This window comes from Polypterus senegalus, chromosome 2, assembly GCF_016835505.1.
Source record: "Polypterus senegalus isolate Bchr_013 chromosome 2, ASM1683550v1, whole genome shotgun sequence".
NCBI lineage: Eukaryota > Metazoa > Chordata > Cladistia > Polypteriformes > Polypteridae > Polypterus > Polypterus senegalus.
The window spans coordinates 274,212,308-274,226,152 of record NC_053155.1 but is presented as its reverse complement, the minus strand read 5'-3'; the positions used below and the strand labels follow the sequence as shown (position 1 = coordinate 274,226,152).

The 13,845-nt window shown below is 37.3% G+C and overlaps 1 protein-coding gene across 1 annotated transcript in view; it reads right to left on the bottom strand.

Annotated features, from left to right (window-relative positions):
* The window catches only part of eif2s3 (eukaryotic translation initiation factor 2, subunit 3 gamma), a 53,913-nt gene extending 40,720 nt beyond the window's left edge, over positions 1–13,193 (bottom strand). Inside the window, exons 1-2 of the mRNA XM_039745595.1 lie at positions 13,083–13,193; positions 912–975 (exon numbers count right to left, since the gene is read on the bottom strand). Of these exons, the coding sequence (XP_039601529.1) occupies positions 912–975; positions 13,083–13,151 (133 nt within the window). The 5' untranslated portion in view covers positions 13,152–13,193. The remainder of the gene's footprint in view (positions 1–911; positions 976–13,082) is intronic.
* Between the last annotated feature and the right edge of the window lie 652 nt (positions 13,194–13,845).

The following is a 13,845-nucleotide window of genomic DNA, read 5'->3' as shown; positions in this document are numbered from 1 at the left end:
TTCCTGCAACATCTCTATGTAGGATAGGCTTGGAATTGCTTTGCTACTTCAGAGCCTGGACATTTCACCATCACTAAAGGAGCCATGAATTCTTATCCATATCACAGACAACTCTAAAAAAGTATTGGGTCTTCTGTCCATAAGTTGAAAGGCAGCTAGGTCTTGTAGCAACACAATGATACATAACATACACAATATTAGGTTTATGTTTTAGAATGACCTAGACCAAGTCCAGACATATCTCAGAGATGTTGTTCACATAATAAAAAAAATAAATAGTTGATTTCACCCGATGACCTTCAGGAAAACTTGTGCTGTATGAAACTGAATTGTTACGTTTTGAAATGAAAGGTAATGTTTTATAGTAGAGGTCCTTAAAATGGAATGGAGTCTGGAATTTAATCTCCCCTATGTGTAGTAGCATTAAAAGTCTGGAATAACCATTACTTGTTACTTACAGTCACAATAGTGAGGCAAATGCTAAAAAATACCTGCAATTAAATCAAAACCCTGGGTTTGAAAGCTAAATAGATTGTTATATTACTAGCACCCCCTAGCAACCATTTTTTTCTTCCTTTGACAGTCATTTTATGAAAATATTGTTTTATTCATACATACTAGTAACTGGTTAGTTATAGTTGTACATATTCAATGATAACATGAAATGCAGTGCTCTAAGTTTGAGGTATTGAAAAGAATGAGATAATCTGAGCTTTTCAGTTTCTCTAATTGCAATATTATATGTTCATTGTATTAATCATACTAAAATCAGCAGATTTTGGTTTGTGGTTTAAAAATAAAATATAAATGGAAACCTATAAAAAAACATGGCTTTAAATTTGATCAGGCAAAGTTAAATAGAATTTGATGCCAGGCACTTGACCTGTTTGAAGAAGGAAAAAGCAACTTACCAATATTAATTGTGGCCTGCCTACTGATGACTTCTGGAGAAAGAGGAGTCAGTTTAGTCACATCCTTAAGAGAAAGGGGAAAAAAAGACATTCACTAAATTTCAAACATAAGACATGGCTTAGCAGATCAAAAAAACGATGCTAAATTTAAAAACATTAAGTAGATTAGAGCTTCTCAAACCTTTCACTACTAGAGCTTATTATAAATGCCAGTACTTATGTAGGGCTGATAAAGTAAAACATCTGTAGTTGTATATATTAACAGCAATACAATTCAAGCAAATAAGACACCTTGATAAGAAAGAAAAAAAAATCTATGAAAAGTGGCAAAAAATAAATTGTAAAACAGTAATAACTTTCATACACAGTTATCTGGATTTGATAAGTATTGACAAACTGCATTTCAGCAGAGAGATCCTAATACATGCTGTACTTCAGACATTAAAGTTGTTTAATTTTCACATAGTGTATGTAATGCAATACAGAAACATATACTAACATTTTCAGTACATGGCTCAAACAAAAGCCATTTTTTTGGGAGTACTGCCATAACGGATGATGTCAATGCTGCAAATGTTTAAATTTAATAGGGTATCTCCCCTCAGTTTAATGTGCTTTGCTGACTTTTGTTTTGCTTCTTTCACTTAACAATGCTGCTCTGGTCAGTAATGTTCCTCATAAATAATGGGAACATCCACTTGCCCATATAATTAAAGCAATCCAGGCACCTTCAAATAGCTGCACCACTTTACTTTCCATAGCCTGATTCAATAATCCATATAACCAAAAAGATGGCAACTGGTTGGTTATGTAAAATTTTAAAAGAAAAAAGGAATAAATCTAACTCAACTAAGCTAATTCAATTAGGTACCCAGCTCTGCAAAATAATATTTATTCATTATTTACGCAATAAGATCAACTGCCATAAATAAGGGGAAAAATAGGAACTGCTCTTGTAAACTTGTCAAAAATATTACATACTTCAGTATTTTTGTGGTTAAAATACCTTGCATGTAAGGGCAAATAAATAGCAATAACTAAGAACATAAGGAAGATAGACAGGACAATACAGGACATGTCTATTTTTTATACATCTTCTTACGATCTTGAGGATAGAATCACAATGACAGTAAATTAATGGTTTTCAATAGCTGCATGATCAGAGACAAAACCACTTAAAATATTCTAGTTAAGTATTTAAGATACGATTGTACTTGATACGTTTAAAACTGAGAATTGAACACTGTAAAAAATTTGTTATTTTCTTCAAATGGCATTACTATTATATACAGTGATCCATATTCGATCGCGGGGGTTGTGTTCCAGAACTCCCCGCGAAAGGTGAAAATCCGCGAAGTAAAAACCATAATTTATTTTTATATTGTCATGCTTGGGTCACAGATTTGCACAAAAAAAACACAGGAGGTTGTAGAGACCGTGACTTTAAAACACTGCAAACAAACATTTGTCTCTTTTTCAAAAGTTTAAACTGTGCTCCATGACAAGACAGAGATGACAGCTCCATCTCACAATTAATAAAATCCAAACATATCTTCCTCTTCAAAGGAGTGCGCGTCAGGAGCAGAGAATGTCAGAGAGTGAGAGAGAGAGAGAGAGACAGAGAGAGAAAAGCAAACAATCAAAAATCAATACGTGCTTTTAAGTATGCACCGCATATTTCATCCTGTGGTGGGTGTAGCAACACTCTGTACCCGTGCATGTTCCTCAACCTGACCTGACCAGTAAAGGGGTGTACATGCAGGAGTGCGATTTAGGATGAATAAAGCTAAATGGTGCAATTTAAGTCATATTGTCACTTTCAGAAACAATTAACATGCAAACTGTTTACTTCTTGTAAAAGATGATGTTGATATAAAAATGATGACTATTTTTGGATTTATTATCTAGTCTGCTACCTCATTTAATTAGGTTAAACACTCCTGTATACCTTCAAATATATTTAAAACTGTTAAAAACCTTAGGATATTAATCGTCCCTTAGGTTTAAAACTAATAGAGCAATAGGTGTGCTACTAGGCTTCAGTCCTGGGCTGTATTATTATTTACAAAAACCAGGCTACACTAACAGCTAATAACCCCGAGTGTCAAGTGAACAAGTAGACAGCGTATGTCCATAAACAGGGCACCATTCCCAACCTCTTGGTCAGAAAACTGTATATTTAATAAAGTGGTTTGCATAAGCACCAATTTGCACACATAGTTAAATGCTTTCCTTGGAGAAAGTCTGAACCATCTTTAAGCCAACTGGGGGCTTGAAAACTGAAGGATGAGTCAAGTACCCTTTACATATCAAGTTTTTCATACTGAAAAGACAATATTTCACTCTTGGTGACTCCAATTTCTTTTCACATCTGTGTCAAACTGCCAATATCAAATACAGATTGGTGGTGCAGCTGCATTATTTTTTCCTCAAATGTGCCACTGCTCATGGGGTATGAGCATCTCCTTATCTGTAACTTTGGGAGAGTCGTACAGTACCCACATGTGGCATACCAATGATCAACAATACATAAAATTACAGGTTCACATACTGGTTTGGTATCTAAAAAAAAAACAACAAATTCCAGAACACACCAAGCCCCAAGAGCATGTTTTGGTGGCCATATATATATTCAATGGCTTCGCACACTGGTAGTACTCCAATGAATTGCTGTATTATGAATGTATTCCATAAAATACAATTTTATTTAAATCTTCAAATAATATACATGCTTCTTCCGGTTATTTGAAATGCTTTGATTACAAAGAAAAACTTTTGCTCAAAACATCAATCAACAAAAATATCTATATATAATCTTATGACCAAGCTGTGCGCTGAGCTTACTCTTCTTGAGCATGCAATGTACAGTTGGCCATGTAAACAGTAATCTTGTTTCAAATCTCACAGCTTGGATTGCTGCTGTCGGTTTGAGTTTCATGATTTGTTTCAATTACAACAGTATTTGTAGGACTTGTGTTGAAGAGACATTCGGCATCTGTCAAGCGTTGTAAGTATACAACCGGTTTCATTGATAACTTCACATCCAGCTTTTGAGAGTTTAAACATTCATAAACATCAAAGTGTCCACTACTCAAATCGACACCTGTCAATCTATGTTTAAGAGGCATTGGCAGTTGTCGAAATGTGTAAAATATTTGGCCATTTCGGTACACTTGAAAGCGACAACCGAACAATTCAGCGGCAGCCATCAACTCACATGCAGATGCATAGGTGAAGGGCTTAAGCATTTCACTCTTATAGTGCTCCTGTGTAGAATAATTATCTCCTGTACCGTCATCAGTCCACACCTTGAACCTGTCCCAGTGATTTAATACATAAAACACAATGTTTCTCCGGATATCAAGAGTGAGCCTGATATGGCCGTGCAATATGCAACAAAGAGAATGGAAAAGGTTAAGTGCCATCTCCGGGCATGGAAACCACTCAGGTAAGTGACAGTTCTTTGATCGATGGTGATCACCTCGATAGACTTGTTAATGGGGGTACGGTTGGAATGATAAAGGAAATGGGTACCTGAACAATGTAAAGTAAGTCTAAAATACCTACACAATAACTATAATCGTAATAAATGAACAATAAAACAGCAGAGAAGCCGTGGATTAAATAAAAAGGCTGTAGTTATCAGCAGGGAGACGTGAATCCCGTGGCGAAGCAAGAAAGGAAATGTAGAGACTGGAGAGACGGACGGCCTTATATAGGCAGGCAGCCAACAACGTGGGAGGCGTTGGGATGAGGGACCCAACGCCGCCCCACACGGTGACCGAGCTGCAGGCTATGGACATACATACATATATACACACACACATACATGTAAGTAGGATTCAGTTACCGTTGGGAATCCGCGTACCAAATTTCTTAAAGATGGGCCCATAAGTTAACAAAGACCGTTGAAAAGTTCAATATGGCGGCCGACAGTGGCATCATACCACCGAAATAAGTACCAGATTTCAGCCTTCTGCCTACAAGGAAAGTTGGAGAATTAGTGACGTTGGAAAGTTCAATATGGCGGCTGACAGTGGCGTCATACCACTGAAATAAGTACGTACATTGGTTTCGGTTAGCGCAGGGAAGCCGCCTACCAAATTTCATGAAGATGGGGCCATGAATAAGAAAGTTCAACATGGCGGACGTTGTTGACCGTTATCGACCGTTGCGTGTAGAATTTCGAAATGAAACCTGCTTAACTTTTATAAGTAAGCTGTAAGGAATAAGCCTGCCAAATTTCAGCCTTCTACCTACACGGGAAGCTGGAGAATTAGTGATGAGTCACTGAGTGAGGGCTTTGCCTTTTATTAGTATAGATAATCTTCGTTTGGATCTTGATCTTTGTTTGTCCACGAATGAATTAGAAGCAGCACTAGATGGCAGTAGAGAGACAGCTAAAACATAGGCATTGCATTAAAAATCTCCTCCATGCTTATACTACTGAAGACTTTAGTACGCCAGTCACAACTCAAAACACAGACATTCGAACTAAACAAATTGTTGTGCTTTAAATTAACTAAAGAGATCTTCATTTAGATCTTGATCTTTGTCCGCGAATTCCACGCATGCGTAGACCTCCTTCCAGTTCAGTACGTTGTTGTTACTCACGGATGTCAACAATGTGCCGGAATAACGAAAGGGGTGGTGGACAGTGTTACGCTGGTTAGTTCCTGAGGCCTGGTTAGAGAATGAGATTGCCGAAGATAAAAGGTACGTGCCTACGTAATATATGAATGAAAGAAAGACAGTGGGTAAAATGAATGACAACGTAACAGCATGTTCCGGAAATTATTATTGTTACGTTGTAGCCGGCAAGTGCTGCGCGTCTCACAGTTGTACCGTGGCTTGCTCACATGTCAGTGAAGTGATCCCTATTTATGCTTTAAAGAGCCTGGATATCTATGTGTCTCCCTTTTATAACCATTTCTCCGTGTATATTGCCTTACTCTTTGGATTGTCACAAAGCAACCTGCGAGATTGGAGAAAGGTTGAGAAGAGATCGTGAGAGGAAACAACAGCGTCGTGAAAACGAGACGGACTGTGAACAGACAGAAGCGGAAATGCTCCTGCACCACCACATAATTACGATTCAGACAGTGACTCCGAGTAGGCAGTTCCAATCGAATCAATATCCAAGGGTTATCTTTTGTAATTTTGCTTCCCTTATAAAAAAATCATAATGCCGTGCGACGAAGGGCCCAGTTCACAACTGGCAGCCGCGTTTAAACAGGGATCCCTTCACAGACAACTTTAACACGCGCAATGTAGTTGGGCGCACGTGGCTAGTTTCTAAATAATGTCCAATGCTTTGCTGCAGAAATGCACATTCCCAGAAGGCAAGAAATGTGAACACTTGTGAACTATTACAATAAAACCCAGGAAACCCATCTATGTCAATTCGGGTTAACTGGAGGCTGGAAATGACACTAGACAGGGAGCCTGTTTATTATATAAAATATACATATGCACGTAACGTTCAAACGCCTAAGGGCAATTTTATCATCATTTCACTTAAAGTAAATGCATTTTGATATGGGATTGCTTGGGATGGTATTAAAAAAAAAAAACAACAAGGTGTGACACTTAATGCCAAATATTTCCAACAGTAATTGACACCAAAGTATCAAGTTATGGCATGCCACCACAAACCACATATGTGATAAAACTATGCTGGACTTATCAGGAGCTAGCTCCAAGAGACCAGTTAAACTAACGCCTCAAGCACGAAGATACTGAATTTGAGAAGGAAGTAGTTCATGTGCATCATAATAGTGAACTGCAAAAAGAAAAAAAAAAAAAAGTTTTGTTTGTTAAACATTAAGGTTATAAGCCACAGATTTAGAGGTCTAACCGTTTTCAGTGTTTTATGATAATGGACTGAAACAAATGATGCCTTTGAGTGGCAAGTAGGAGATCCGACGTCCTTGGCACGTGGTTAACCTCTTGGTCAGAGTTTCAGTAGATCCAGCTGCCACTATCCACATGGTAACATGTAATATGTATAAGTACAGGCAGAGCAGAACTATCAATGTGACACAAATATTGCTCAGATGTTTGCGTTAGATAAAGGGGCAAACATTTATGAGACCAGTACTGCCAAAATGGGGTACATCAGAAACGAATGGGCAATGATACATTGGGAAGTATTATGAATAGTTTAATTGAGGACTGTAAATTTAAATAAGTGTGGTTAGGGAGGTTAAGAAAGGGCAGATTAAAAAGTCATGAAAGGTGGAATAGAGTAAAAAAAATATAAGTGAAGACTATGACCATATCTGCTTCAAAGGGGTAATGACCCTCATCTTAGGGAGGATATCTGGATTAGATGAAAAGACGCAGTAGAAAGCATAGTGGCCTAAAGCTGCAAGTGTATTATAGATAAAAGTGTCAATTTGAAACTTAACAATATCCAAAACTTTACATGTTAATATCAACAGTATTTACAAAGCAGGAAAAATTAGTCATGAAATTAAAGAGAACTACAACATCCCAAACTGTTTAATGATAACACCCTCTCATGAAAGCAAATGTAAAATAGCTTTCATAATTCTAATGTTCCTTTTATAAGAACAATTTAATACCCCAATTGTAAAGTGCCTCGTCACCAAACTCGCCTGGTCCCACAATTAGTCTACATCTTATGTGCCTTCCAGTTTGAGATATAGTGCCTAAAAAAAACACAAGGTGTAATTAAACATATTCAGGCCATCTTTATTAAAATATTGCTGCATTGGTAAAAAAAAAAAAAAAGAAAAATGACAAATTGTATGAACTCTGACCCATTTCTCTGGGAGAGTCCAGCTATTTATTTTAAATGTGACTACCCACTGAAAACTTTGGAAATAGTCAAATTGAAGGCAGACTTGTTCTCTCTCTGGCTTGCTCACTCTTCTCAACTTTTCACTGCCTTGCTAACTAAATCGGTACTCCTTGATGTAAAACATCACAATACGTTTACACCGCAGGACCAATGCAAAAGTGTCATGTGTGCTTGAAGATTTGCAGATGCACACTTTTTTTTTTTTTTAATGTAGCAAAGCATCCTACCAGTACAAGTTGCACATATACATTTCAACTTCTTTCCATGGATGCTTTTTTGGCTCGCTGTCCTGAGAAAAACGTTTGCACCCAGCTGTCAGCAGTCTGATGGGTGTAGATTGGCCACGCATGTGCTTAAAATTTGATGGCTCTTATATTTAAATAACAGTTGCCTAGTATGGTTAGGATTCCCTCTTTCCTTTTTGCTAGTGCAGCCAGCACCATAATATTTTTTTTTTTTTTAAAAAAAACAAGTACATGCAACATCAATAAATATTACCCCAAGTTTGAATATTAACATTTTTTATATGAATGTTCTTATTTTTTGACTAACTTGACAGGTTTAACGAACAGTAATACTTGGTGTGATTAATGATATACAGCATACGTGGATATGAACAGTAACAGATAAGATGCTAACAATAGTTACACACTATGTTCTGAACAAACCATCCATCCATCCAGAATGACTAAAAGAGAAGAAAATTACAAAGAAAAAAAAAAAACTTATGACTTAGCAGTCACAAACTGACATTATGCAGGCACACTGCCACCGATATAAAGGAGCCCCAGCAGCATTTCTAGGCACTCATCTGAATAATTTGTTGACTGAAAGTACTCAGTGTTAGCTTGTTTGAGTAGGCACATGCATCAAAGTTAATAATGGCACTCAATTTTGTTTTAATTTTGTCCTTCATTACTACCAGGAGGTCCAGAGTGTGTCATATACAGTAACTGAGCCTGTACTTTTTATTAGTTTGTTGATTCAGTGGGTGTAGAAAATCGCACAGGCCATCACAGTGTAGGAGATGTGAAGAGTGTCATTACCGATGTTAAAGGAATGTGGTCTCCTATTTTGACAAAAAACAGCCAATTCTGCCTTTTCTTATATAGATGCTCTTGTTACCTTGTTACGAGACTAGTCCAACCTGTCGTTGAAGCAGACCCCCTCAACTACTGGTACAAGCGCACCTCATCTACAGCCACTCGAATGGTGTTCGGACATGGAGGCTCTTTGTTTCAGTGAAAGTCAATAACGAGGGCCTTGATTTTGCTGATGTTAAGTTGCAGACAATTCTCTCTGCACCAAGAGAGAAACAGATCTACAGAACTCTGTCTCATCCCTCTTAACAATACACCACATAGATCTGAGGGTTAACTGGATATAAAAAATATAAACATAACTAAATTTGTCAGGTTTGCCAATGACAAACACAGTGGTATGGCAGTTATCCTATAGTCAATACAATCAATCGGATCTAGACAAAATTTTGACATGAGAAAATATGCGCAAGATTAAACTTAATGCAAATAAAATTAAAGTGTTAAACTCAGGAAGTTAAATATTATGCATGGAGGGAATGGTTTACCATTATGAAAACTACTCTGGGTTGAATGGTCACTGTCACTGTACATGACAGTGTATTTTACAATTAGGGAGGCTAATGGGATGTTGGGTTAGGTCACACACTTAAGAACAGATCATGGGAGGTTAATCTTGTAATGAATTCAATGAATTAGTTAGGCCTCATCTGGATTGTGATCAACTTGGGTCTCTATATTACCATTTAAAATAAAACAAAAAACACACCAGAGAGGTAGACAGAGTCCAGAAAACAGCAAAAGTTAGAACTGCGAGCAAAGGATTTGAATCTCTTGTCTAAATAAAGATAATACATTTATATAGCACCTTTCCCACAATCAAAGTGTTTCACAGAAATACAGAAAGAACAACAGGGCCTGTACAACACTGTATACAAATAAACTAAATAAAGATAAACACAGGATACACAAAGCTTTGAGTTAGAATCAAACAGAAAAAATACAAATAACAGAAAACCTTCAACAAAAACAATTTGTGATAAAAATACACGTCACCCTAAGCATCTGGACAAAAATGGTAAACTAAAGAAGGGTGTCCGATTGTCAGGGTACGCTGAATGTCTTCCTGAATAAAGGAATTTCAAGTTGTTGTTTTAAAAGAATGATCTGAATCAGTAGATTTAATTATTTTAAGGAGGTTAATCCAAAGTCTGGGTGCAATAGAGCTGAAAGCTCTATCACCCACAGAGCACAGGTTAGTTTGGGGCACGACAAGACTGGTAGAAATCAGTGGACCTTGTGGGTAGAATAAGAATGGGAAGAGTCAAAAAAAAAAAAAAAAAAAAAAAAAAAGGATATTTATGATTTCTAGCAAAAGTAGAGGTGACCTCATCACTAAGAGTGACTGAAAAGGAGCTAGCGCTGCCACAATTAAATCGCTGTAAAATCGACTAGAAATTTCAATCAAATGATATTTTCTTATTCAACAAGTTACCTGTCCCTATCCCTGCCCCTCCCTCACACTACATGCTGCAGTGACACTCTGTACTGTTTTTGAATAAACTAATCATGACTGCGGGTGCACAACATTTAACAGAAACAAAATCCTGCAAATATCAGGCAAATTTCACCACTGTGTGGGAGTATTTCTCCCAAAAATATGTGAAAATGGTTATAAATAGTGTAAAAAAAAACACCACAAGCTCTGTGCGTGCACCTGAAAAGAAAGCTTGCCAAAGAATAACAAACAAGCCAACAAATATCTTACGTAAACTTCCACCGACATTACACCCTTCAGAACAAAGTGAGAGTAAGTCCACTCTTCCAGAGATGTGGTATCCATTTCCTGCAATTTTACTTTTACTTATACCATACAAACATTACTGTTTCTCTATGCTAAATATGCCTATTACACATCTCCATTTAAGACAGACTTTTAAAATAATACATGTAAAAAGAGCATTAGCATGACTAAGAAAAACATTTTCATAAACACAATGCATCTCAAAGTCCTTTGCAAGATGTCAAAGAAAGTTTATAAAATAAAAAAATCCAGTCCACTTCAATAAAAGCATAAGTGCCGGTCATTCCAAAGACATTACAAATATTAACACTGCTTTTACAAATCCCATACCAAATGGCATATAACACAGACATGCATTGCAATGGTTCACTGCAAACGTTAATGCTGAGGTCTACATTGATTATGTAGCTTTCAACCCAGCTTAGACAGGTAACACAGCTACTTAGTTATAATAAAAAAAAAAGAAAAAATCAATACAAGCTTACAAAACACAGATATACAATTATATTCTAGGTCTCTGAAGAGGAGTTCCATAATAAGGTCAGACAGCCATGAGTACAGAAAAAAACAAAACTGGGTGGAGGGGGCGTAATGCAGGAGTTCCAAAGTAAAAAGACCACCCAGCCCCCACTGGACAACCTACCTAAAACAAATGTCCTTAAGTCATTTCTCTTTGTTTCCAGGATCCATTGTAACACAGAAGTCTAAAAGAACCCAAAAGCCTAATTATTTTCTTGTTTAAAGTTGCACTACTGACGTCAAGTTATCTTAATGAATATATTATTAATTAATATCACTATGGTTTTTATGGTTAACATCAGCAATGTTGACTTGTCTTCTTGGAGTTATTTTAGTTGTGTTTTTTCATATCCTGATGCTTTCAAATTTTATATATCTCAAATTATTCAGTATTTAATTAAAGGACATATTCATATGCCTGGTCAAAGTTTGCCATTTGGTTAATCAAATAACCAATAAAGTAGCCGATTGATTTATTATTTTGTAAATATTTGTGGCAGCCCTAACAGGAGTGAATATTCTTAAGCAAAGCTTTAGTGTCAATTAGCATGACTTTTTGTTACAGTTTTATTTTTTAAAGACGGATATTCCTTCGAGATTTTAAGATTTCGCTAAGGCAAGCTGAAAAAGCTGACTGAACTTTTACTTTTAACACCGTAGTGAGAAGTCAAGTAAAATGACACCTCGAAAGCTTGAATATTGTTACATCTTGCCTGAAGGGGCCCAAGTTGCCTCGAAAGCTTGCATATTGTAATCTTTTTAGTTAGCCAATAAACGGTGTCATTTTGCTTGACTTCTCACTACATTCGTAATGGCTAACACGGTACAACACCCTAGTACTACTTTTAACAATAAAACTGATCAGATTATCATCTGCATAAACATAACAAACCAGACCAAAGCTACGAATGCTATGGCCAAGATGAACCAAGTAGACAACAGAAGAGCAGAGGGCAGATCCTTGCCATAGTCTTTGGATAACTAGCGCTGAACTGGAGCTGCTGTGGCCACGAAAAACAAACTCTTGCCTATCAGTCAGACAAGACTTAAACCACTGGAAGCAGCGAAATGGAGATGTTTAAAGTTAAAAAGAAAATTAGTATGACACACACCAAACGTAAATTTAAAATGATTTCTTCGTGTAGAACATTGGCGTTGAGGGATCAAATATAGCAAGCTTTGGGCAAAACGTTTGACATGTTTTGCCCTCGCACAGTAAACATATGTGGAAAAATTTCCTCAATAGTGAATTAGGCATTAGTTATTTGTGAACCTTAAACTCGATTTGACAACAAGCTAGACAGATGAACAAGTGCTGACGAACTACGATAACCTAACAGCCTGTTCTGGCCAAAATTGTTCCTACGACTGCAACTGGTCAATTAGGGATTCAAAACATTTCACAATGAAAGACGAATATGATTAACAAACAGATCTTCATGACGTTGCAGATCACATGGAGAAGCAGCGTTTTCACTGTTGTTACATTCTGGTTAAGTGTCCATCTTTTAATCACAACACATCTTTTGACACGTATAACAATCCACGCTAAACAAATATTTCAAGAGTAACAACATAAACGTATACCACAACAGAGCCCTTAAAGGGAAAATAAGTCAGAATTTTAACCACGGAGGAGTTACTCAGAAAGTGTGTGATTAAAGTGCCACGTAAAAGGTTAACTACGTTCTTCGCCACGGTTATTCTGCTAGGTTTACGCAAACTGCCAAATGAACGGTCAAATTCATGCAACAGCCGAACAGCTAGTTTTTGCCAGTCGTCGTGCTTTTTCTTTCATTCATACACGAACCTTCCCTACACATGCTGCTTTCATGGGCTGTCCGGGGTCCTTTCCGCTCTTCTCATACGCAACGCAACGCCACTCACCGGCTTTTCCCGGCACCGCATAAACCAAGTCTAAAACCCTTCACATAATACTAGAAATGTAGTAGTATCTTTCTGCAATACCAAAAACCACTTACCAAAGTGCTAAGATCTTGCTTTGAAAGATGAGGTTGTCCCAACGTTACTCCTAACTCGTCACCCGCCATCTTGGCTTTAAAAAAGAGGTATTTAGTATTCCATCACGAGCGCCTGAGACCTGGTATTTTTATCAAGAACCCCTGCACGAGTGACGGGAAAAATAAATACGATTTTTTTTCAATGTAAAAATTCCTCGACCTATTAACTAGCTCATAACTTCCCACATTTCAAATCGATTTTTGTTACAAATTTTTCAACGGAGGCCGTCTAAAAGTCGAGGTCCTTGCATGTAAGATGATGCAATTGTCGTTTGTGCGGAAGTCCCGTCGCACTTCACCTTCAGTTAGGCGCCTTCGGAAAACGTTAGGGTAACGGCTGCGCTAACTGTATCCGTTATACTGGAAATGAGTCAAGACTGGATTCTTCTGTATGGCAACCACCAACACACATAGGCAAATTAAGAAAGATTTTCCTGGCGTGAAAGAGAATTAACACTTTAATGTTTCGGGTAGTTTTCCGTTCGCTCAGAATCCAAAATTTTAGTTTCCAGTACAAGTTCACTTTGTGCTATAGATAAAAGCAAGGAGGAGCACGTACTTAAGAAAAGATAAAGAAATGAAGTGCTTACATATATTTAGGAAATGGTTTGAGATCCGGGGGGTGGCACAGTGGCCATAACGAGTAGACTCGACACCCGCCCATGCAGGTAAGGTGCATTGCCATTGCTAAATGGTCTCCTGATGTGGATGGGTCGGTGGGTGT